We start from the raw sequence: 27,426 nt of genomic DNA, 5'->3' as shown, positions 1-27,426 counted from the left end.
GTTCAAAATGCTCGTAACAATGACTTCTAAATTAATTGTGTTGGTGGTTGGAACCCCCGCACTTTCTAAATGAATCATATTAAAACGGGTTTTTTAGCGTCAGCTTTATTTATTATTAAAATTAAAATAAGCAGTCCTAATACTTTTTATTATTTTTTTCATAACAGTAGAATGTGTATGATTTATTATTCAAACTGGATTTTTCCATTCGGATTTTTAATCATTTACTATTTGATTCTTGAATTATTAAAAACAGCATTTATTTTGAAATTCTATTGATGATATCATAAACATTAATCATTATGCTCATTTTCCTTTTCGAATTCGAACTCGTCAATCTGCTAAAAATATAGAAGGAAATATGTTTTAAAAATATATTTTTACGAAATGATACGGTTTTTATGGACACACAGTAACTTACATAGTTTTAATTGTATACCCATGGTATTTTTTTAAAATATATCTTGTTAATATTATTACTAAGTTTATCTTCTAGCATACTTTACTACCCTGTTTTAGAATGGCGGAAAAATTATTATCCTAGTCTAAAAAATCATTAAAATCCTCAAAAATTTAAGAAGATAAAAACTTTCTGTAATATGTAGATAAAATATTAAAATTTAAAAAGCTTTTTTGAACATATTTTTTTTAAATATATATAATACCTTTGCTTGATATAAAAAAAATTACGTATTTGTTGAATTGTTTAACTCTTGTTGATTAAGGGAGACTGCTTGGTTGAACTAAAAGTGAAGACGGCTACTTTTTTCAGATTTATAATGGTCGATTTATTCCAACTTGGAGTGAAATAATCGTGAATCGTGAATACGGCAGTTTTTGACTTATTTATATATTATTGAGAAACGGGGGTGGTCCAACGTCCACTTTAGTGCTCGATCTGAGGCGGAAGCGAAATTTTTTATCTAATACATATCTGACCTGATGTGAACGAGCGTGACGATACATTAAAATGCATACATTTGAAAACGTGGTTATTTTCTGTAGTGACATTAGTTGGTTCTCGGTAATTTTAATGCAAAATCCTTAGGTACTTAGGTTTTATAAATACTGATTAATAGAGGGAAAAATCTTTAAGTTGCATGACCTTTTTATTGTGCAAGTCTATTTTATTTGCTATGAGAAAAAATTAAGGAAAATAAATATATTTTGTGATTTCGTCAATTGAAGCATGTAAACAAAGTACTTCCTCTTTTACAATAAAGATAGTCTCTTATTAAAAGAATATTAGTATATACTGAATATTATATATAAATATGTATTTTACTAGTATTGGTTTGCGAAATACAAAATAGGACATATTGAAAATAACTTTGCGGCATACGTATCTCCATCGATATTTCAACATTATATTAAATATAAAATTGTATACTTGATGCCTCATACTCGAAAATTTAAATGTATATATATATATATACTCTTCCAGATAATTTTTTTAAATTTGTTTACATTAAATCATTTTATGAGCTTACGCAGATAAATATGTCTGCTTGATTTATCAAAAACTTTTTTTGACAGCGTTAGTCACACTCTTGATATGTAACAAGTTCATCGTACACATACTTTCTACAGTTGTCACTTGTCTGTTTATTTTACCATCTCCTTCAAACCATGACGTGATATTAATTTTTCAAACCCCTATATTTTTTCAATTTAATTTAAAACATTTTTTTATTAAAATAAAGTTCCACCCCCGGTGCGAAGACAATTATTAGATCATCAACCGAGAACATGTGTGTTCTGCGTTATTATCTCAGTAAATGAAGGGGTAAACGGGTTGTTGAATTTAGGTTCAAATAAAAACCGACGATATTTGCGCCTACTTTTAAATTAATAAAATGTTTGCTCAGCTTGCGAGATGATTTAACTTTCGAGAAGAGAGAACAAAAGATGTATTATATGTTCAGTTCGTTAACGACTGCATTCGTTGTTGCGACGACACTCGCGGGTATTTAAGTTATTATTTTAGATTAAGTGAAACCTTTTTTTCAAATCACATGTTATAAACATAGAATATTATATTCTAAATAACAACAAAAAATATTTTTAAGTATACTCTTGCTATGTTGATATATTAACAATAAAACATTCACAACAAAAATGCTATCGTGACGATGGCAAAAATATTCTTGCCGAAGCGTCGGTCATACCTAGATTTACTAGATTACATTTATTCATGGCTCTTTAAAATATTCTACATGTTCTGTTCTTTCATCTTAAAGAAATTACCGAAGCTTGAGCTGCATCACTAGTTATTTTTACCTACTGCCACGCAATGCTCGTTTAGGCAGTAGGTAAAAATAAGTAAAAATAAATAGGGTAGCTATGGAGAAACTCAATCTCAATTAGTGTTCCGAGTGGCAGTGGTGCCCCCATCCGTGATCTTCACAATGGTGCAAGGCCAACAACTGGAAACCCTATATTCATAAGGACACATGAGATATCGGATACGCCTACTACTCGCATCGCATCTGACACGTACGCTTATCGCTTGTGCAACTACCTACCTTTCCAGCTAACGGGACGTTGCAAAAATGCAGAATCATCTGCTGCAGGATGTCTTGCGAGAGGAATGGATATAGGTACACTTGAAGCAATTTGCGGTGGCACACGAGTCATTTGTTTTGAATTATCTATCTATATCGTCATTTAAAAATAAATACAAATATTTAAAGAACGATTATTCAACGTTTCCCTAACTATTTCACGCCTTGGCTGAAAATCTGAACTATAGAAAAATGTATGTTTATTGTAGCAGCAAAAACTCTCGTACGTTAAGCTTTAGCGCATAGTTAAAGACCCTATATTTTGCTCAGCGACTTTTTAAGTGTCCCAAAGAGTCGCGATCGCGACCCTTATTCTTCCGGATGTAGTCGCTTAAGAACGCTCCTCTTGCACGAACCATCCAGCTTCTCAACAAGTCTGACAACACAAGGATGTATTTGGCGATATGTGGGATGCTCTCCATCTATTTCAGATATGCACCATAATATTTTTTTATTTATTTTAAAATGTTTGATTGTATAATCTTTATTTAAGTCATGATGGTCAGATTTGTAATATTTTTTTTTTAATTGCGTAACATAAATGACATTTTAGTATATGTTACAATTAAATTGCTAAATTTGGATAAGGAATACAATGACTAGACAGACTATATATTAACTATGAGTTTTAACTAATGTTTATAATGCTACATTTTTATATACTTACACTAGATAATGTATACTTTAACTAGTGATTGTATGAACTCACCGACTTGAGTTAGATACATCATTGCAGGTTAGATATACGCGAGCGATAGCGAGTGAGTGTTAGTCAGAACAGTGAATACCCCACGAATCTGCAACAAATCTATTTAAAAGAAGGATTTTATAAATTAGCAACAATCTTACAAAAATTGTTTATAATATAAATTAACTGTTCAAATTATTTAATTTTAAATACTTTGACAAACAGTGAGCGCATACAATAACTAGTACATTGTTCATAATTATGTTGTATGTACTGTAACTGAATTGATTTGACAATGCATTGCTTTCAGATTTATTTTTTTCTTTGTCTTGCTACATATAAAAGTATTTTATTGTAGTTTGTATTGAACTATATTTTTTTTAACTTTGAAAACTAGAAATATTATTTGCACTAATATGATCTGAAAATGTGCATTTTTTTCTTAACAATGTTCCCATACTTTTTTTACAATATCAAGTGATTTTGGTTTAATCCTGTGGTTTATGTTTTTTATGTTTTATATATGACTATGAAAATAAAATATTTATACATTTTTATGCCTCCACTACACTCTCTGGAAGTTGGCCAAGGACGAAGAATATAATGGGTTACTTCGGTCGAGTTCGGTTCTGCCCGCTCTAAAATCTCTCGGAAGTTGTCCGAGATTACCGAGAACAGGAGGTAAAGTGGGGGTAATTCAGTCGACTTGGCCAGCTTCGAGCGTTTCCGAACATTGTCGGCAAGTCGGAGCTACTCTTTCGAGTACGAACGGTGAGATACTTCCCCTTTCGCTCTCTCGCGTGTTAAGTGACGAGAGTGAGAGAGATAATGATATGATTTTTCGCAAAATGAGATAGAACAAGTAACTCGGTTCAATTTCAGTATGCGCGTAGGCGTCGTATGGTCAATACGCATGTCGAGCGCTGCATCGTGATCACGTGGTCAATTTATAATACCACATGCTTATCGGGGACTTCAACAGACTCTTACTGACGTCTTTGAATATTTTAGGGCACCAAAAAGGATTAATTATATTTTTGATAGTATATTCTTTTAACAAATATCGTTATTATATTTTTTTTCATATAAAATTAAATAATTAAAAAATAATTATTGGTACTTGGTTTTGTTAAAAAAATTGTTTCGAATATCCTTATGCATTTTCCTAGATCGGTTTATATAAATGTCACACCATAACGAATTCTTATTTAGAATCGATGGCGACAAATTCTAGGATAGTCACAGATTTGGTGTTCGTATTCTGAAGTATAATTTTTATGCTTTATGGCATTTTGCAAAAGCCGACAAAGATTTTGTGTAAATTAAATATTAAGGACCGAAAATTTTACTGATATTGTATTGGTGAGTGCCCACACAAACTTTTATAATTATCAGTATCATAATTTTAATACTAAAACAATTTTAAAATTGCGATTATTTGGCACATTTTTCGATCGTGCGCAAATATGCCAACTGTACATGACAGCAGCCGCCGTGCGGACGTCATTTACGCCCGCTGTCCGGACGGCATATGAAATTTGTGGCAGTGTGGCCGCTACTCGGAAGTCGGCGACCTCGGCCGAATTCAGTTGAACTTCGGTTCGGATAACTTCCAGAGAGTAGTGCAAGCATTACATTATTAAGGATATTTTTATTATATGCATAATTTTATCATTAATATTTTTTTCAATAAAATCGTTTATAATATAATTATAAGTGATGATTATAACGATTTTGTATACGTGCCTTGACTTGCGAGGTCAATTGTAGGTGTGTAACTTAAACATTGCCATCTCTCTTTCACTGACTGTCATTTTTTAATCTAGTATAGTATCAGGTTTATAAATTAAACTACCCTTTTATTCGATAATTAGACAGAAAAACCCAATGAATATGCGCACTGGACTTAGTATTATACATATATAGAACTTCCGCTGAATTTTAAGTTTAATGGTGCTTATTTCCCCTTCATTTATATGTAAATTATAAATTTCATAAAAGATCAAATGATATGGCACAGCTTCTTCGCGAAGGAGGAAAAAACAAGATTGATGGCATTGTGTTATTTTCAGAGGCATGACGACTGCCAGCCTTCAAAGACTGAGCGAACAATGAACAAGAAGAACATGCCCAAAACCCACATGATAGTCTGCCAAGTTTGAACCAAATTTAATATAAACCTTTGAGGCTTTGAAGCCGATCGGCCCGAGATTACTCGGGCCGTTTTAATTAGGCGCTATAAATAAAACGTGTATCGGGACCTTTCTGCCGGAAAACTGGTGATTAATGTCCAGAGCTTAATTAAAATTTACTTGCAAAAAAATGTACATATGTATTATTCGCATAGAGAACACAAAGAAAGAGGAAATTCTGTTGGCTCGAGGTCCAATTGATATAGAGCAAACAAAAAAGAGCAATAAGTGAGGATATGGAGCGAAATTGCATTCTTCTCAGCCGTCTGTTATGTGATAGGAAAAATATTGTACTTTAATTCGGTTTATGTTTAAAACAATAAAAAAACTATTGGTATATGTATATAGACTTTCCAAGTAATTTGTTTTACATTTTTGTTAGTATCATAACCATTTCAGTTTATAAAACTTCGGGATTTAAAGTATATATGTTTATTCAATTATTAGTTTGAATAATATATTGTCAAATACTTTAGAAACCTTGATATAGTGAGAGAATTAATTGAGAATGCTCCCCTATTTACTTTTCTATCTCCGCGAAAGATAGTTTGCTTCCGAAACAATGCAGGGTAGTTTTCTATATCGTTCAGCCCGGGGTGTTGTATGGAAATTTGACGGCATCCTGTCGTCGCTTTGAAATTGCGCGAAAATTGGCAATCGCGAATTTGACGCAAAAGCGCATGTGACAAATGCGATTTGCGTTTTCTTTTCATATCTTAAAGAAAGTTGTTGCTTTAAATTCTGCAATATTATATTTATTAATAAAATATTAAGGTGGACGACGGCAACCCCTGGAAAATATGCACAAACCTAATGCAAAAGCTCTGTCGTACGTCACCTACCAACGTCAAAAGCTTTACTCTGGCTTTATATACTATGTATAGCAATGATGAGAAACGTAAATAATACTAGACTACTTCCACAAGATCTATTTTTGCGGTCGCAGTGTTGAATTTCAAAATTATATTTTATTGAATAGTATATATAAAAGACTAAAATAAGTCAGACTAACTAACGCGCTAAGATTTTTTATATAAACTGTAAAATTAATCATAAATACGCTTTAAAATTTGTACATAAATCAGTCAGTGCACAAAAACATCGTTCTATGATTTGTCGGTCGTCTTGAGGTATGGTTTTCGAGTTTATTATTATTATTTAATTTGTTTTATGCAAACAAATCAGATCGTCACGTAAAGTTTGTAATATGTATTTTGTACGTGAAGATTTTCATTGGTGCGTTTATAAGTTCCTAGCGCTGGACCAGAGGACGCGAAGAGAGAAGCGGTAGATAGTCTGAGGTTCGTGCGAACTTAGCAAGTCTAAGTTAGATGGCTATTTAAGCTCTGAATGAGGGACTGTTAAAGTTTGAATATTAGTAAAAGTTACAGAGTAAATCTCTGAGGGAGTGATTGTTGCTTAACCGCTTTCCTGAACGTATGCACATGACCCCCTTTATTGTGGCCGTTGAATTTTTTTTTTATTTGGCTATTTGGTTGGCAGTGCCGAATGTACGTGTTATCGTGTCTCAAATCGTTTGCGACGGATACTTTTAATCTTACTGATTCGTGGCAGATACTTCGAATATTAAGTCAAAGTCATTTTTATCCGGTTACGAAAAAACGTTTTCTTTCAATACTCAAAATCAAAATGTGTAGCACAGCGATGTACAAACGTGTGGGTCTGTACATCGCTGTCTAAGGTTAATTGTTGAGCTTGTGTAAAATGTATTAAAATTATAATAATACTATTATATCATAAACAATAATTATTTATATTTATTTTATCAATGTATTTAGCTAACAAAGCTAATTGTTTATACACTAAGCAATTTTTTTATGAACATACATATAAAATATCATATAAACAGAATTTAAAAAAGACTTTCCGGTCGCAGTACTTTTTTTTAAAATGACTTGTAAACATCTGGCACGGACCCATCCCTTCTTATGAGCGGTATAAAAAATGCAGCCATTGTAAAACATTTAAAAATATTTAATTTTTAACAAAAAAAAAGGCTTTGATAATTTTCTCAAAATTTGTTGATTTTTGAGATGAGAATTCACAAAACACAAATTTCCGATATAACTCGGGCATTATTATTGTTATGAATAATTGAAATCGAGCTAAGTCGTACATTTCAGATACACTGCTCTTACGCGTTGCTTTTTGAAATTTGTTGGTCGCATCGGCGTGTATACCTAAAGTAATGTTTGCAAGAACTTTAGTATTTGCTAGCTCTTCGATAAACACACTATCTAAAAAAGAGCAAAAAAATCATAATTAGTCTACATAGATGTTTTACATCATAACGTAGCGTTTATTATCGGATCGTTTGGTACATTAGCGAGGCGCTTGGTTAACTTCAACAATTGGTACAAAAAAGATCGATGGTTGAACACAACACGTTTCGATAGTTGAAGCAACACACCGGTCCGTCTGGCCGCAACAGTTTACGTTGGAACGGAAACTGTTTCGGAGATTAATGGGATATATGGACCAAGTTATGGCCGCCCGCTCGTTTTGCTCGCTTTTCACCCCGTTTTGTACGTGAGTCATGTTTCGCTGATTCAGTCCCGCCGAACAAAAACACTTTCAATAGAATGCATCTTTACAATTAATTGAGTGGTGGTCACCAATTGATCTCTTAATGCAATCGTCAAAGGCTAAGCTATATTTAGAAATTGTCTTAATCAAAGCTTTTTAAAAAAAACTGACATAATCTAATATTTAAATTTAATTTTACAAATTTAATTTAACATTCTTCATATCAGACATTTCCGACATTACCGTTGCGCGTAGAAATGACCGCGCCGTTGCGGCCTGTCGGCCCTTTTTTATGATAGGGATGGCTGGCGAAGTGAAAATAAAAGCAGGTATTACATACATGAAATTATTTTTACTATTTGTACATTTTTATCTTCATTCAAACATATTTTTACCCAAATAGTTTACGGAATATACTTCACTTAACATTGGTGTTAAATATTAGCAATAAGTAAGTCTCAATATTCATATTTAAAATACTTTTTCATTTAAAAATAATGCAATAATTATTTTTTTGTTATCGATTTTGTTATTCTTTTGTTATTTTTTTAAGTAAATAAATATGAAAAATATAATCTTGTTTTTTAATTGTTGTAACAATTAAATATTATTGCTTTTCATTACCTTGCATCATTGGGAGTACACTAAAATTTTAAAACATATTTCATTTAAAAATGCAAATCAGTGATTTTTTCAAAGATTAGTCAAAAAATTGTTTTTTAAAATCCATCGACGGATTAACAGGTTTTACAACAAATTTTAGTAATTTAACAATTCCAAGTAAACTGGTTAAAAATTACTAAAAAAATTTACCGTATTATATTGATAAAATACTCAAAATTGTATCGGCAAGTCATTTAAAATTGCTTTAAAAAATAGAAAATATATTGGGCTTGACATAGATACTTTTGGACTGTAATGTTAAATTATTTTGGGCATGACATATATACATGCCTTTGGATTTCTAAAGGTTAAACTTAAACGGACCTGATCAAAGACTGACTGAATTTTTCTAACACGGCACAAGATCAAATATCACTCAGACGTCACAGAAACGTTCTAGTGTCACTTTTTTGATCAACTTTATATTAGTCTTTTAATCATGAGAAAATTAGTAATTAGACAATGCGTTTAAAAATCACCTTTCTTAATGGAACGCCTAGTTGAAATTGAAACACGCTTGAAATAGTTTCGAACCCCTAACTCTTACAAATCGTTGAGATGGAACTGGTGAATAATTGAATCGGGAAGCAACACTGCAGCATTTTGTTTGAGGAGCGGAATTAAATGAGGCGTGGCGTTCGTGCATCGACAGTTCTGGAATTGCTTCCGTTGCATTTCTCTGCGAGAAGATAACAATTCGTTGTACGATTCACAAATCAATGCCAAACGGAGGCTCAAAAGAAGCAATGAATTTTGGCCTCTCGAGCGAGACTAACGACCCTACATTTCTCGGGTCTGCAACTCCTTTGTGCACCCTATAGGCGAGCTTTAATACTTCGTCAAAAACTCTGTGGCATTTATGCAAAAATTTTATTGCTCCCTTCTCGTACTTTTGCTTATGTACGCAATCGCCATTATGAGAAAATCACCGGCAACTCCGAAAACATGCACGACGGGTGCCTTGATTAAAAGGAACCGATGAGCTCGACGCAAATTTAATTTAGGATTTATCATGTGATTAGTAAAAACGAACGGTAGTGACAACGAATTCAAAATGCATTTGTAGTATATAAAAATATTATTATTAAACTGCCCTTTCCTTGCTTGGTCGATACATATCACATAAACATTTTGTTCCTTTACTACATGAATATAAATGCATATTTATTTACTTACTTGCTATTTGGACTCTAAAATTATTATCAGGCAGTAGTAATTTATCATATAATTATTTCATTGTTTTTACGAAGATTTGAAGTGAAAATAATTAAAAGAAACAATGAAAAAAAGAGTAAAGATGATTTGCTTTACTTAGTCAACCTGAATAAAAATTTGTGTATTGTCATATAGAGTTTCTAAATATTTGTTATTTCAACTAGTTGAGTATCGAATTGTAGATAATTTAAATATATGCATGTAACATTTTCAGTTTCCTCATATATATTTTAAATATATGAGGAAACTAAAAAAAATATCTTATTTCGAGATGCTGTAAGAGTTAAAAAATGCCGCTTCGGAAATTTTTGTTTATTTAATATTGGTGATGGAGCTAAAAAAAGTTCACCTCTGACATTTTTGTTTGAAACAAAAAAAGATAAAAAGAGGAGGACGTCTGATCACCTTACTTTATTATATTATCTTATACAATTATGAAGCTCATTTGAGACAGTAAGAATCGAAATAAAGTAGCATTTAATTATTTTGAATATCTCAAATCAAGCGAATATTTTTTTTTTTAAGAATTGTAACAATCGTATTTACAAAGCTATGGATGGACAAGGATAGATCAAAGGAAAAATCCCCTTTCACCCTTTGAATTTACTAAATAATGTAAAATAAAAATGGGAAGCTTTACATCGCTATTAAATATCTTAACATTTTTCAGCGACTGCGATAATATTTAATCTTGGCAATTTTCGCTAAGTTGACGTTTGTTAAAAAAAATCACCTCATTAAAAATGATTTTTATTCAATGACATGGTCGTTTTTCGCAGCGTTAAGACTGAAACGGTGTCGCCTCCTGCGCTTTCTGCCAGTGCAACGTAATAGTGGAAATCTTATAGGACATTATTTATCTTACAGCAGGTTTGGTAACTCTTTTAAACTTTTTTGTAAAAATATAGTTTAAATTAAATCAATACAAAAAATGCTGTATTATATTTTATATATATATATATATATATATATATATATATATATATATATATATATATATATATATATATATATATATATATAACGCGTCATAATAAATATTTTATATTATTTTTCAAAATAAATTAGTTAGTTATTTTTGTGCTTTTAAAATATTCATTAATTCTATCACAAATAAATATATACCAATGTTATTTTAAGCGATCCTATAGGATTACCTCCGATGCAATTTACGCTAAAGAGGCGTCATTTTGCACTGTTGTAAAACAAATATCAATTTTCACAAAGCGCTGACTGCATATTGCAATTTGTTGTTTTTTTAACTGGCAATATCGGCGTCGTATTTCCGGATGGCAACACTGCGCTGTAAATGTGTAACCCCGTCGACAATTAAATATTGACATCTCAATCGAGTATATTGTCCGAGGCGCTCCTTCATCCGCTATAAATTTCAGCACAATGCAGCGTTGCGTTTATTGTTCTTGTTTTCCAGCTCGCTTCTCAAACTGTTTTATTGTGAAACCGTTTAATTGGCCGCTCATTTTTCATCTTTCCATTAATTATACATTCCTTACGCCGCTCGTTTGTGTTTCGTCTTTCAAACTTATTTTGTTAATTTATCAAATTCTCCCAGAGCCTCTTTCAGATAATCAGACATTCGAGAAGTAAGAAATTTTATCGTTTAATTTCGGGCAAAATTTGTTTCAAGTCTGTAATTATCACAATTTTAATAATTATAATTTTTTATTTTATCTGCGTACGGAGTCCTTAAATAACGAGGACCGGTCGTAACAAAGGCAAAATCTTCAGCGTCAGGCACTCTTCCAAAAAAAAAAATTTTCAAGGTATGACTTAAAATCGTTGATTATTTTCGTGCCTGATGAGGTGGTGGGCTACCCAGAACCGAGATCTCAATTACTGTTTTTTCTATGAACAAACGTTTTTTAATGTAGTTCTGAAAAACGCCATTATCTCATTTAGTGAACGGTCGCCACAAATAAAATATTTTTTATATGTGTAATTTATTTACATGTTATAATTTTTTTTAATATTAACCAATTTATATTTTTTGTACTCTGTAAAAGATAATAACCGCTTATTTAATAAATATAAATTACCACAGTACCGTATCAGAATGCGACTCTTGAAAGTCAGAGAGTCTTCACTGGTGCGTGGAATTCTAAATACAGGCTTAGTAATAGTAGACTATCCGAGTCTCTGGTTCGAGTTTCACACCTTTTGTATTGATCGTTCAAGACAACTCTGGCTAATTGCAGATAAGGATGTTTACGAATCAATTGCATCGCTTCTTGATCACACCTCCAAAATATGTTCACGCTTTAGGATAAAAACACGTCCCAGGTGGCTACTTCAGCAGAGTTTGTCCGGGGCGCGTCTTCTTATACAAAGAGTTGTTTTTATTGGCGGTAATAATAGTCTTAGTAACCACAAAGTTTAAAGAACAATGTTAATATATGCAGAATCGGTCGTTTTGTGTGCTATTTGTTGTCTTGAGATCTCTCTTCTGTTGTGTGATGTGTGAAGTAAATTGATTGATCGAGATTTTTGTTGTTTAAGTGGTCGTTATGGTGATCTCTCAATTTGTGATTAATTGTACAGTACAATACAAAATATATATTAAATATATAACACAATTAAGAAACGGGAATGAAATTATTATACTTTATATAAATTCTCAACTGAAATGAAACATACTTAAATATTATACGCAAGTTAAAACAATACATCTGTACAAAATATTTATCATGTTTAGATTACGTTGCATTAATTAAAAATAATAACATATAGAACGGCAATAAACTGTTTTCTTTTTGCTTATCTCTCGAAAGGTATTTATAAAGGTACGTTTGTCAAACCTGTTTCAGTCGAAAGAAAGTAAAGGATGTATTATTTAATCTCTGCGAATACAATATTACTACAATACATATTATATGTACGCGTGTCAAAGAAGACAGCAATTTTATGCACGTCCTGCTATCGCACAAAAGGAGACCCAAATAATTCTTTCTTCGTCTGTCTCTCTCGAATTATTATTTCGTTGCCTTAATTTATTCTCCGGCTCGTTCACGGTGTCATGTCAAACGTCCGCGTGTTTTTATCCCTACCATTGTGTCTTAACAAGACGGAACTTTACATCATCGCTGCTCCCTCGTATTTTCCTTTCTTTCATCCTGGATAGGTTATTATTCTTACACACGCACACAAATCTTATAGATATTTAAAAAGCTAAAAAAAACATCGCTTTGTGTTGAAATGAAGTGATAAAAATAAAATTTCTGTGAATTCTAGCTGTGTGATTTGAATACCATTATATTGTCATATGGTTGAGCACTGAGGTATTTCTTAAGAAACGAGTACAACGAACGAGCCGATGTAAATAGCTGCATTGATAAGGCGCAAGAGTCGTTCGGGTCATGTTAAAAAAATATTTATACAGACCTGCACTTGATAATATCTTTTTAATCAATCATTATGCAATACATTCAGACTAATAATAAATATCTGCGTGAAAAATAGCATGTACCGACATCTGTTCTCATAATCACGCACTTTGTGTTCATAATTTCAAGCTATTTTTTGTAACTTGAAATACTTCTTTATACCTAAAATTACACTTCAGTTTATGAACTATGCTATACATATTTCTCGAGAATTTTCGAGAAATTTTGATGAATGAAAAAATGTATGTAATACAGTAAAGTATTACAGATACATTATTACATAATAGTCTTAAAATAACCCTTAAAAAACACATGCCATCTAAAATATAATCTATTATCCTAGTTCTTTTTTGTTAAAAAATTTTTTGTTAAAAAAAAAGAAAAATTCCTTTCGTTTTGTGTTGATGTTGGTTTAATCGACGACAAAGAGCTGTAAATTATTTTTTCTACAGCAGAAACAACTTCTTCGGTGCGTACTGTACGACGTCTCTGCGGATGCGTGTTATCAATTAAAATATGCGTGGTGCGAAAAGTTCAAAATATCGTCATCGTTCTTGTCTAATTATTGAATCTATTTAAACTAAATCATAAACTGTTCACTCGATTTTATTTATATAAAACAAATTTAGTAATGTATCAATTCACACGCGATTGCTTATGCAAGTAGAGAATGTCGCCTGAATAATTGGTGTCGGTGTCACAGTTTCTCAGGATTGGCGCGGGCAGATAAGGGCACGTTTTTGCGGTCGGGGTTCGTTTCTCACGATTTGTAAAACACTCAGACGCCGCACGTGACGATTGATCGTGACAATGCGAACCGGAAAACTCGCACCGTTCACCCGAGCTGCTTATTTCGACACTTTCAGTTTCGTACAAATTCTCCTTTGAAATGCATAATTTCCTCCCGAACCTCTTTAATTATTAACGATCGTTGTTTCAAATTTTTTACGGCCGCTTTTAAGTGCCGACCCTTTCGAATTGAGTCGTTCCCGCGCGCTGGCCGTGGATTTACGACGCGATTACGATTGTTTTCAATGATGTAGTAATTTCCGACACTTTTCCTCTCGGCATTTTCTTTTCGCAATGTTACACTTCAATTGACTTTTGATTAGCTCGCTCGAGCTGTGGCGACAGTCCGCATATCTCTTTGATTGTGCTAAAAACTCATCGCGTCTGAACAGAACTTTTGCGTTTGAAACGATCAAATGGTCTGTTTCATTCTCAATGTTCGCAGCATTTTAAAAAAAATTGTAGGGAATAATAATATATAAGCTTAATTTAAAACTCCAATACTATTATTATATTTATTTGTTATAAATCTTCCGTTGCGTCAAAACAGGCGTCTACCCAATACGTTACAACTAGACATTCTGAGCCTAATGAATTTCTCGAAAAATGAGAATTCTTCACTTATTTTTTAACAATGCAATAGGCACTGTAATTTTTTTTTAATTGTTGTTTAAAATAGAAAGTTTATTTTATTAAATATAATTTACTTTATTTAGTCTTATTTTTATTACTATATATATTTTTTCTAAACAAATAATAGAAAATATTATATGTGAAATTATTTGCTGATTTTAAAACTGGTACTAGTTAATTTGCTAGCATGTGTATTTTTTGTCATGTCATAAAAGATACACGTGTATAAAGAAAATCATAATTTGATAGCATATATATAGATTAGAGTTGATTTTTACGCGAATTTGTGTCCAGTCAGCTAAAACGTTAGCACTCGAAGAGTTAAACGAGTTATGTCCGGAAATTTACATGGCAAAGCTTCATTAGTAATCGACAATGTCCCTTGTCATCATCCAAGTTTAAAGCCGTCTCTAAAAGCTACGTTTACTACGTCTTTAAATTAAATTAATACACAATGTTTCATTGTGCGAAGAAACTTAGCTTTCGTGCGCTAAATTTGACTGTAAAAATATTTACCGAATTATTTTACAAACATTTTTACATATTCGAAAAATTAAATTTTATATTACTCGATTCCCGCAATGAAAATTTCTCTTTGAAAACTCTATACTCAGCGAGGGTATACAGTTTCTGGGCAAACGCTGCACACCTGAGCTCTAGGTGTATAACCAATATCATATTTGTCACACGATACACGCCTAACCGGCTATAATGGAGATAGCTGCACCGCAGATGCCATAAATTGCATTTTATTACACCAACGTACTTTTATAAAATAATAACGTTCGGCCCCCCCTGGACTCTTGATACACTTAACACTTAAACTTTACTGCGTGTTATAACATTATTTTTAATATAAAAGTTATACATTGCTAACTATCACAACCGATAATAAAACGAATTTATTTATAAATAAATAATCAAATATAGAGGTGACGGAGAACCTACTAACAATAATTCTCGTTGACGTTAGGACGTCGACTAGAACAGCGTGGCTCAAAACTCTTTATATCCCTGGCGCCTAGCGAAGAAAGGGGACTAGTTTAAGTTACAATTAATAACCCCGCACTTTCTTTATTTTTAAAAAAAAACTTGAAAATGCTTTTTTTATTTTTTTCAAAAATCAATTTTAAAGTAGAAAAAAAACATAGGAGTTTCAAAAAAACATCCGAAAACAAAGTGGTTTGAATGACATCGAATTGGAATACATTTTAACAGGTAGATATATATTTTTACCGGTGAATATATAATATATCTGGCAGGTGCTAGTAAAATTACATGAATTCAACTTTTTCATACATAGTAGTATATCAATATTTATTTACATGCCATGTATAAATATTACAGTGAATGTGTATTTTTCAGTTAAGTTTAAATACATTTTCACCTGTAGATATAAATTTCTACTACCGAAGATATAATTTAACTGATAAGCTCTAGTGAAATTACATGCTTATATTTGCATACCTATCATTATGTATTTACATGTGATGTATAAATGTTACAGTGAATGTGTATTTATTAGTGAAGTTTAAATTCACTAATGAAGTCGAAATATATTTTCATCGGTAGTTAGCAAAAATATAATTTAACTGATACGCGATAGTAAAATTTTATGCTGCTTTAATATATCTATGAAACTCAATTTTACAGTTGCGAAACGTATATTTGCTGTTCAAACCCAAAATTAGTCTACACGAAGTAACCAAACCCATCTTTACTTAAAGAAAGTTCTAACACTAATTAGAATTTTAGAACTTTTATTAGGTCAAGCCCTAAATACATGCTAAGTCAACTCAACTCTCGTAGGGAAAATAAGTGGAAGAAGAAGTACACACATATGTCGCGTCTCATATATTGCTCCATAGTTTGTCTACGCTCGATATTACACTATGTCTTAAAAATATTATCCTTACCAATATTACCGCAGACTTCTGATACTTGGTAGATGTTGGATTTTAGGTGCTCCAACGGCCTACCACCATAAAACGACCACTAATTCGTTCCTAATTCTAAACCAAAAAATCCTGGATTATCCCTAAAAAAAATATGTTCCGAAAATATTTTTTAAAATATGTAATTTCAGTGAAATTATATCGAAATACATTTTCACTAGTAGATGTATATTTTTAACAGTAAAATATAATTTATTATTAATTATATGATTTCATCTTTTTCATACGTTATAATATATACATGTACGTACTTATTATTATTTATTCACATGCGATGTATCATATAAATGTTACGATGAATATGTATTTTGTAGTGAAGTTATATTTTCACTAGTAGATATATATTTCTACCAGCAAAAATATAATTTAACTGATAGACGCTAATATGCTGCTCTAAAATATCTATAAAACTTAATTTGACAGTTGCGAAACGTAAATTTGTTGTTCAAACCCAAACCTAAGGAAAGTTGTAAAACTAAGTTTTACAACTTTCACTAAGTCAAGTCCAAAATATTTCTTTCGGGAGAAAATAAGCAAAAGAAGTACAGACAGACGTCGCATCTTGTATATTGCTCCATAGTTTGCCTGCACTTCAATATTACTAGAAGTAAGAGTTTTGGTCAAAGTAAATTCAAATCGAATTTTGATCAATAGGAGGGCGCAAAAACAATTATCACTTCTCAGAAATCAAAAATTCACGTCAAAAGCAATAAAAATCGTTCCCACTCCAACGGCACCGACACGATTTTATTGCTTTTGACGTGGATTTTAGACTTCTTAGAAAGTATAATTATTTTTCGCGCTCTTCTATTAGTCAAAATTCGATTTTGATGTGCTTCACTCGATTCTCATTTATTTTACGTCATAATATTGTTATAAAAAGTCTTAACGTGAATTCTAAATAATGACGTCATTTGGTGGGGGCAGGTTGAAGCATTTTTCTTCTTCTCTTAAATTTATCTAAAAAAATATATGTCATTTAATGAAATCGAAATATTAAAAAAATGACCACTGACTGTCAAACTTTTGTCCCTCCCCCCCCCCTTGCTACCCTTCCCATAGGAACAAGCTGAAATGACGTCCCTGCGCGTAACAACAAATAATATATATCGATAATATAAAATTAGAATAATTAATATAAATTTCATATTCCCCGTTGTTTATTCAATGGATACGATATTAGTATTAATCATATTTTATATTGACCTCCAACCCTTTCTTTTCGCATTGTACACTATGGCGTCGAATATTTTTTCCTTATCTATAATTAAAATCTTCTTATGTAAACCCGAAAAGATTTTCGAAAGCCGCAAGCTTCGGTGTTATTTTTTTCCTGACGCTGATTATGAGCAATGATATTTTGTTGACGATAAATTGTTGGCCTTTTTTTGCATACGGCAACATTATTTTCGGGCCATAAAGTGGCATAATTTTTCGGCCATTTAAACGGCGCTCATTTATGAAATATGTCGCGGTTTATCGTGTAGGCACATTATAAAACGTACCCTTTTTGCGCTCGGCGGATTTTTATTTTATTTTTGCACTTTCTGCCCAAATCTGCGACATACGTCATGATTTTTTCATTGTTTGCTTTATGGAGATGCAAAGTTATAGCCGAAGGGGAACTCTAATTGTCTACTTTTCTTAACATTAACATTAACAGTGAATGTATATTTTCACCGGTAGATATATATATATTTGGGTAATTGTTAATTAGCAGATCCCAATTCGCTGCGATGCTTGAAAACCAATCGCGAATAAATTACAAAAATCTTTTTAAATCTTAGATAAATATTTTGAAAGGTGGAAAATTAAAATCAACCGAATTAAAACAGAAGCAATTATTTTCACTAAACAAATTAATTTTAATAAACATATTTTAGAACTTCGCTCTAAAGGGCTTGCCGCCATTGCGACCCTTAGACCGATATGTGAATGAATATGTGCGCTAACTATTAAAAATAAAATTTTACGGTCGTTTAAGTTAGGTTTGGGTTTGAACAATTTGGTGTTTTAGACATTTTAGTACAGCATATAAATTTGGTTTTCACTAGAAAAAATATATATTCGGATATGATTTCACTGAAACAGTATATTTATACTAGTGAAAATATAACTTTTTGTTTATCAACATACTGATTGCGATTTATATTTTCATAAAAAATGTCCAAAGACCTGATGAATCTTATTCGCGTTAGCTTATATGCAAATGATCTAAATATGCACTTGAAAAACCAATCAAGAATGCGATGGCAGAAAATAAATCATAGGTCTAAGGTCTAGGCCTTAAATATTATGGTGTCACGTTTATCAGACTGTTTTATTATTCAATTGCACAGTCAGTCTAGATCGATCGCCATGTTCGTTTCGCTTTCGTGCATCGTCAAACGTTTCTTGAAAGTATAATAAGATCCCTATTTTTTTTTAAATATAATATATTAAATTTTTTTTTTATATCTTTACAGAAAGTACGTGCTTTCCAGCAAAGCTTGGAAGAAGCCAACGGAAGAATAGCAGGTCTTGAATCGGCCAGATTGCATTGGGCGTCTCCGGGGTCTGCTAGAGAAGCTCGAGCTCAAGCCGCTGGTCTCAGAGCTCGCCCTGCTCCTTCGTCTGCTCTGAGAGACTTGCCAGGACAAGTTGCTGCTTTGCAACGTGCCAGAATATCTATTGCGCCTCATCTCTTGGCTTCGCTTGATGACCTAAATGCAAGGTGAGGCAAATTTTAATTTTCAATGATACCAAAAAAAAAAGTTTTATCTCACATTTTCATCTACTTGAATTAAATATTAAGAAAAAATACGCTGGTTTCTCACTATATAACAAAACAATGTTCTACAACTTATTATATAGCTTGTTATTGCCCATATGACTCACCGAAATTTTTTTCGATAAGCCACGCTTTGTATCTTTCTTAGAAAGCAGTTTTTATTTGCTGTGGCATGAGGTCGCCACAGTTTTATTATATAGTGTGAATATACCTTTAGTCGTAATCATAAATAACTACAATAAAATATTTAATATGCTAAAATAACTTACTATTAGGGGTGGATTCTGCACATCAATTTACTAAACAATAAATATTATTAGTAGCTTTATTATTGATTAAATAATTATAAATTTATTATTATAATGCAACTTACAGCATATTATTATACCTATAAGTTGAATAAACTTATCTTTGTGGCAAAAATTTACATTATTTTTTTAAAGTCGCATTGTCCTAGAATTGCAGTGCTTGGTTTGTGAGTTTTTAATAAGTCAAATGGACAGATATTTAATAATTATTTTGATAAATATTATTCCACCACTTAGTGAGCTAAACAATAAATATTTTTGTTATTTTACTAGTCGTCGCGTAATGGTGTCAAGAAGGTTAAGGAGGGGTAATTATAGACGCTCGACTGTTTCAAGAACAAGCACTAAACCGAGTTCTCGATTTTATTTTCAGAGCCAAAGTACTTCAAATCGCCACAGACGAGAGAATCAAACAACTCGAAGAGTTCGGCAAAGATGGAGGCGCTGCCGCCACTCAAGGCTTCCTCGCCGGATCCGTCGAGCCTCCGTGGGAGCGAGCCGTTACTCCTAACAAAGTGCCTTACTATATCAAGTAATACAACGCGCCGACTTAGAACATCTAAGCTCAAATTATTACTAATCTTACTGAAACGTTTCAGTCACGAGCTGGAAACCACTCACTGGGATCACCCCAAGATGATAGAACTGATGAACTCTCTCGCCGACTTGAACGAAGTACGGTTCTCCGCGTACCGTACCGCTATGAAACTACGAACCGTACAAAAAGCTTTATGCAGTAAGTTTATATTTTTATAAAGAAAGTCCGAGCGTTTGACTAATTCATCTTATTATTTCAGTGCACATGCTGCAACTTCCCTCAGCCCTCGACGCGTTCGACACACACGGCCTTCGCGCTCAAAACGATAAGCTAATAGATATCCCCGACATGATAACCGTTCTGACCTCGCTCTACGAAGTCATCGCCGCTGAAAATCCGAGTCTCGTAAACGTGCCGCTGTGTTTGGACTTGGCTGTAAATTGGCTACTGAACGTTTACGACAGTCAGCGCACCGGACAGATCCGCGTCTTGAGCTTTAAAGTCGGTTTAGTCTTACTATGTAAAGGACATCTTGAAGAAAAATACAGGTAAGAAATAAATTGCATATACGAGGGTGAACGTAAAATGAATTTGGTATCATAATTGATTTTTAAAAAGGCACATAATTATTATGTATAGTTTCCATGACGTTCATATTTTTATTACAATTTGTTATTTTCATTACTCTTTTCCGTTTCATTACATAATTCGCCACTGATTTCTAACTTTTTTTATTGTGATAAACAATGCACAAAATAAAACACTGAATATATTTAAATCTTAACATATGATAAAGTGTTGCATTGAGAATAACCAAATTTTTATTTAAATTGTAGATATTTGTTCCGACTGATCGCCGATCCGTCTTGCATGGCCGATCAGAGGAAACTTGGACTGCTGTTACACGATTGTATTCAAGTTCCTCGTCAGTTGGGCGAAGTGGCCGCTTTTGGAGGTTCAAACATCGAACCCTCGGTGAGATCTTGCTTTGAAAAAGCATCGACTTCCGGAAAAGAAAAGACCGGAACACTGGAAAGGGGAAAAGGTGAAGATTGCATCATAAAAAATTCATGAAGTTATTCTTTTTTTATTCAATTCGATTGTATTCGTTTTAGAAATCAAAGACGGTGATAAGTCTTTGGAGCGCAATGGAGACGGAACCCCCGCAGCCATCGAAGCGGTCCACTTTTTGCATTGGTTGCAGAAAGAGCCTCAATCGATGGTCTGGCTGCCTGTACTTCACCGTTTAGCAGCCGCTGAACATGCCAAACATCAAGCGAAATGCAATATTTGCAAGGAATATCCCATCGTTGGTTTCAGGTGAGCTTAACTTTTGACTTCCTGTGATGTACACCGAGTGTACATGTAACTCATTATTTGAATACCTCTATAAATATAATATGTTGAATAAAAAGATTCATATTTTGTGTATTCCTCTGTATTAACACAAAACGAGCGAGCAATTTTTGTTATGATTATACTCTGTAGCAAGTGGAATAACAAGGTGAGACGGATAAATACAATGGGTTATATAAATCGCTATAACTTCAAAACTACATTTTAAAACAATTTTTTTTATTCAAACTCACCATAATCAGCATCTTCATGGAAATGTACTCATAATTATATTAAAGTATCCAGTGAATATTACCTCATCAGTCATCTTAAAAAATAAAATAATTACAACACGCGCAACAGACTATTTTTATAAAACAAAATCTAATAATGTATCATTTTAACATTTCAGATATCGCTGTTTAAAATGCTTTAATTTTGATATGTGTCAAAAGTGCTTCTTCAATGGCCGCAAAGCCAAGAACCACAAGCTCACTCATCCCATGCAAGAGTACTGCACTGCTGTGAGTATTTTTCGATGAAAAGTGATTTCTAACTAGTCCGTTTGATTTATCTGTTTATTGCTAGAACGCCTTAATGGAGATTAAGGCAAATGTGTATTATTTGTTTATTTTATGTGCAGTGCATTAAGGTGTAATAAAATTTTGCACCTTGGTAATTAGGTGATTCGCAGCAGTGTTTTCCCCAAGTATACACGTAGATATTCTTACATTATAGAAAATATTTGTGTTATCCTGTGAACTTTCTTTGTCATAAGAGAGTTAGTTGCATTATTGGCAACAAGACGAGAGATGCATGTTCAGAGATAGTACACATTAAGTGAATATACAAAAGACACAACTACTTAATTACCGGTGGGAGAAATCAGAACATCTCGAAAGCTTTACTGCTTATATTTATATCACATTGCTGTTCATTTCATAATCGGATCGGATATTTCTTTTTACCTGGAATGACATTTTTTGATGCTGAATTTTTAAATTTACCAGACGACATCTGGCGAAGATGTGCGCGATTTCACGCGCGCTCTCCGCAACAAGTTCAAGTCGGCGCGCTATTTCAAGAAGCACCCTCGCGTCGGCTACCTGCCGGTCCAAACGGTATTGGAGGGCGACGCGCTAGAATCGCCCGCACCCTCGCCGCACCACCATGCCGCACGCGCCGCGCACGCTCACCCCGCACACGCTCCCGCCGCCTCCAGCGACGACATGCACTCCCGCCTAGAAATGTACGCATCTAGACTCGCACAGGTAGAACTAGGCGAGAGACAGCGAACCAATTCTACGCCCGACAGGTACGTACGCAGTCAGTTGGACCGTTGCTCCCCTACGTTAGCTCTACGTAATCTTTTCCTTTTATGTACAGCGACGACGAGCATCAGCTTATTGCGGCGTACTGCCAATCGCTCAACGGTTCTTCTTCGGGAGTAGGAGGCAACGGCGAAAACGAACCGCCTCGCAGTCCCGGCCAAGTCATGACTATCATACATCAAGAGCAGAGGGAAGAACTCGAAGCTATGATCAGGTATTCTTCGAATTATATCATTCTTCGATCGAATATAATCTAATATTTTAACCTACTAACAGAGAACTCGAAGAAGAGAATGCAAACTTGCAAGCCGAATACGAACGACTTCGAACTAAATCTACTCCTGGATCGACTCCAGAAGATCAACATACTGGAAACGAAAACAGAAACAATCATGCTCCTGATCAGGTAAATAATATGCTTTTTTAAACTCAATACTGGATATTTTTATCGTTGGGCGATAAAATCCTAATCCTGAAAAGGTGTTGTGCAGCTGTTTACTTTTTATATATAAGACAGGGATGGATCCACATTTTTTAATTAGTGTTTTTTTGAAATCATTATTCTTTTTCAAAATGTTATATGGCATGGCTACATACACCTTAGAATATGGGGAAAAAAGTTTTATTTTGGAGGAACTGTTCTTTATAATTTTTGTATGCTTCATATTCAATATATTATAAATATAATCTTATTTTACTTTTATAGGATATGATGGCTGAGGCCCGTCTTTTAAGACAGCACAAAGGAAGATTAGAGGCTCGCATGCAAATCTTGGAAGATCACAATCGCCAACTGGAAGCCCAGCTTCAGAGATTACGTCAATTGTTAGACGAGGTAAATTTTCAGTTCTTTAGTCGATGGTGGTTAACACGAATCGTAATGATTATACGTTGTGTTCAGCAGCCTGGTCAAAGCGCTTCACCGGCGCGCACGGGAACATTGCAGACGAGAGCCGTCACCGCTTCCCAACTAGCCACAGACTCTCCGGCTAAGATGCACAATGGAGTGTACCATGACGCAGTAACAAGTAATAAGTCTTTTTAATTCTTCTTCCTAACTTTCTAAAGGCAGTAATCTCCATAGTAATAAGTATAATAATGTGTCAATGGAAGAATACTGTCTTCTCTCTTTTAATACTTACATTAACAATGTGGAATACGGTAAACCTATACGGCTCTAACACACGCTTGGTTTGGTATCGGGTTCTTCTAGATGGGCGTTGGTCAGAACAGGGAAGAGAAAGCTCGTTGGAAAGACCGCCACCCCCTCCGCACCCCCCTCAATCTTTACAGCCGACGGCCGTCGGCGCTCTCATGCACTGTGCAGGTAAAGGCTCTTCTTCTATCTAACTTTAACTTTAAAAACCGACTCAGACAAATCACCGCAATATAGATCCGACTCATTCTTCAATATTTCATTCTTTATATTTCCTCTATAATAATGGGGTATTTTATTATTATACTTACATCAGGCACGGGAAGGATCTCTTAAGGTAACTAATAATCCATGTGGTAGTTGAACCCAGCACAATAATTAGAATCTTAGTCGACACCAAAAATATTTACCTGCATGATAATTAACAAATTCTAAAATCGTAAACTTCAGTTCCTTAACATAATAGGACTTGAAGGATCACATATATTTAGCATCTGAAGATACTAAATATAAGTGATACAAAAATATATTTTTTAAATTTAGAACAAATGAAATGTGCACCATTTAAAATATTTAGAAAATCACAATCATCGATATCATCAAGGATTATTATTTATTTGCTTAAATTATTATTTTCTTACTTTAAAATATATTATAATCAATCATAAAAATGCAATTTAAAAAGCTTTTTGGGTATTTTACAAAGCACAAGACATTAAATTTTTCAGAAATAAAATTTGTATCTAAAAAACTAAATGATATTGATTTAGATTTTTATATCTTTTTGGCAAAAATATTTTACAACATTCCCACTGTATTTTAATCATCTATATATTTATAAAATAATGAAAAATATACAAAAATTTTAAATTATATCAATTATTTGTTGTAATTTATTTTTTGGAAATAAAACAGAAGAATTTATTGGTGCTTATAAATAAAACGGTTAAAATGTATTGTACGATGAACCTTCAGTAATAATTATAAATATGCTTATTTATCAGAACTATACTCATTATAAAATGAAGAATATGTGATCCTAATAATCCATACTTTACTACAAATAAATGTAATAGGGATGAACAGCTAATAATGATACAATAAGACCGGAAAAGTATTTATTAAGTGGTACAAAAAAGTATTTTTGTGACTTAAACCAACATTGTAATTTCTACATTTATATAATATACTTTTCAGGGACATCGTTTCAGAATTTTCCAGGGAGGGAAAGTACAAAAGTTGCCCAATTAATAGTCGTTATTATTTCGATTTCATTTAAGATTCGTAATTTTTCTTGCCAAATACAAACTAAATCCTTGTTTAAAATCCACATCAAAAGCAATAGAGTCGTGCCGTTGCAGTGGAAACTCGGTTTTCTACACTTGTTATAACAATATTACGACTTACAATAAGTGAGAATCGAATGAAACATATCTAAACAGAATTGGGCCCACTTTGGGTTCGTAATTTCGAGCTATTTTTTGTAATACTTCTTTATATCTAAAAGTACATTTCAGTTTATGAACTAACATGGAAATTATAAAAAAAAAGTAAAAATATTTAATTTAATTATTATCTGTCCCTATCTACTACACATGTTACATGTTTCTGTTACATTGTAATTTTATGATATTTCACTTAATGTTTCTTCGATTTCATTTAAATTAAAATTGTATTTAATGACTTACATTTTTATGGCTAAATTCAAGAGGAGAAGCAAATTCCCACATATGCTCCCCCCCCCCCCCCTATATCTCACTCACTCGTAATGCATGTATAAGTGCAATTGCACGCCCTTATATCTCACTCACACGTCACTTAAAACGCGAGCGAGGGAAAGAGAAAATATCTCTGAGACTGACCGTGATAGTTTTTCAAAATATATTACACTCATTGTGTAGAAACAATAGAAAAAGACTAAAATAATTTTATTTAGTGTTAATACTATTTAAATAGATAAGTATTGCGCTATGAACTAAATTTGTTTTCTATTTTTTTATACGCCATTTCTTTTAATTTTTGTAGCAAAAATCATTGCTTTTTAAAACGTCATAGAAACACTTCGTTCCAGCTCGTGGTCGATTAACATTTAATTTTAACATTCGATTGAATGTATCTTTTAAATTATATATAATATCAATGAACAACGCTTTTAATTATCCTTTATTGTTTTTGTAACATCTAGAGTTCACGAGATATAAAATGTTTTTTAGGATAACCATCGTGTTGATTCTAAAATCATACATCTATAAACTACTTTATTATATTATAGATATATTTTTAAATCAATAGCATGAACAAGATTTGTTTCCGTCTATAATAAGAGAGTAATATCATAATACAACTATAAAGCAAATTTTTGTTTTTCAGATGACATTAATCGAACGGTGGAAGAATGGGTGAACATCATGACGGAAGAAGGAAACAACGTGCCGCCGCATTACACCAATGGTAAATCTATTCACAAATAGATTGTACTTATTGGTGGGCGAACGAAAGCGAGATCAAACTGGGAACTTTTATAGCCCTCTTTTTATAACATATACATATTATATAGTATTTAACGAAAAAGTAATCGCTTTTGGACATAGAGTTGCGTATTTATTCGGGCGATGACGTAACCTCAAAATTATACGAAAATGATTTTATATTATAACTTATTAAACGTAAGGCATTTATCGATAACTCTTTTATATACATTATATATATACATACTGATAACGTTGTTTGCATGGATTATCAGTCTCGTCATTAGGAGGATAGTTAATAGATGAAAGTTAAAGGATAAAAGACAACGGAAAGAGGAACGTTTTATTAATAATAATTAGTGGCTATTATCAATCATTAACATGTTATGCGGTCGTCGCGAGCGGCGCCATTTTACTAACACACTTTTTATACTATTCATACAGAAATGACCAATCATGTCTAGATGTAACGTTGTTGACGTTTCAATTTTTTACACGAATCATATCAACGACGACGATTAATTCATATCGATAAGCATATCTCATACTTTGTATCTATCCGCTCACGGTTTGACTAGTGGAGTATATAGTTAGATTGATGATTTTATCCGATCGGCACCCACTTATAAAAAATACGTAGAATCCATCGATTAATACATATCTTACGCTTGATTGAGCTGTGTTGAGTTGCCGAATGAAAAGTATATATATTACGTTGTTATTGTATTTGTACATACAAAGTGGAGAAATGAGAAAAAAGCAAGTTTTATCACCAAAAATTAAGTACATGAACGATACAATTGTCATACATCATATTGTGTTCACGCAAAACATGTACATAACGTATTGAATATGAAATAAAATTATTAAAAA

At 32.8% G+C, this 27,426-nt stretch overlaps 1 protein-coding gene across 9 annotated transcripts in view; it reads left to right on the top strand.

Annotated features, from left to right (window-relative positions):
• The window catches only part of Dys (Dystrophin), a 623,806-nt gene extending 596,380 nt beyond the window's left edge, over positions 1 to 27,426 (top strand). For 5 of the 9 annotated variants that reach the window (XM_088183009.1, XM_088183003.1, XM_088183011.1 and 2 more), the window contains 14 exons: positions 19,113 to 19,360; positions 20,099 to 20,257; positions 20,325 to 20,461; positions 20,523 to 20,811; positions 21,100 to 21,308; positions 21,379 to 21,583; positions 22,011 to 22,122; positions 22,609 to 22,913; positions 22,985 to 23,143; positions 23,206 to 23,335; positions 23,636 to 23,764; positions 23,831 to 23,957; positions 24,143 to 24,256; positions 26,456 to 27,426. In XM_088183009.1, coding sequence (XP_088039135.1) covers positions 19,113 to 19,360; positions 20,099 to 20,257; positions 20,325 to 20,461; positions 20,523 to 20,811; positions 21,100 to 21,308; positions 21,379 to 21,583; positions 22,011 to 22,122; positions 22,609 to 22,913; positions 22,985 to 23,143; positions 23,206 to 23,335; positions 23,636 to 23,764; positions 23,831 to 23,957; positions 24,143 to 24,256; positions 26,456 to 26,556 — 2,424 coding nt within the window. In that variant the 3' untranslated portion in view covers positions 26,557 to 27,426. The remainder of the gene's footprint in view (positions 1 to 19,112; positions 19,361 to 20,098; positions 20,258 to 20,324; positions 20,462 to 20,522; positions 20,812 to 21,099; positions 21,309 to 21,378; positions 21,584 to 22,010; positions 22,123 to 22,608; positions 22,914 to 22,984; positions 23,144 to 23,205; positions 23,336 to 23,635; positions 23,765 to 23,830; positions 23,958 to 24,142; positions 24,257 to 26,455) is intronic. The other 4 variants (XM_088183010.1, XM_088183004.1, XM_088183008.1 and 1 more) reach the window with 3 other exon arrangements.

The sequence above is a fragment of the Plectrocnemia conspersa genome, unplaced genomic scaffold, assembly GCF_051122295.1.
Source record: "Plectrocnemia conspersa isolate PC_06_02 unplaced genomic scaffold, ASM5112229v1 ptg000003l, whole genome shotgun sequence".
NCBI lineage: Eukaryota > Metazoa > Arthropoda > Insecta > Trichoptera > Polycentropodidae > Plectrocnemia > Plectrocnemia conspersa.
This window is presented reverse-complemented; position numbering and strand designations above follow the sequence as displayed.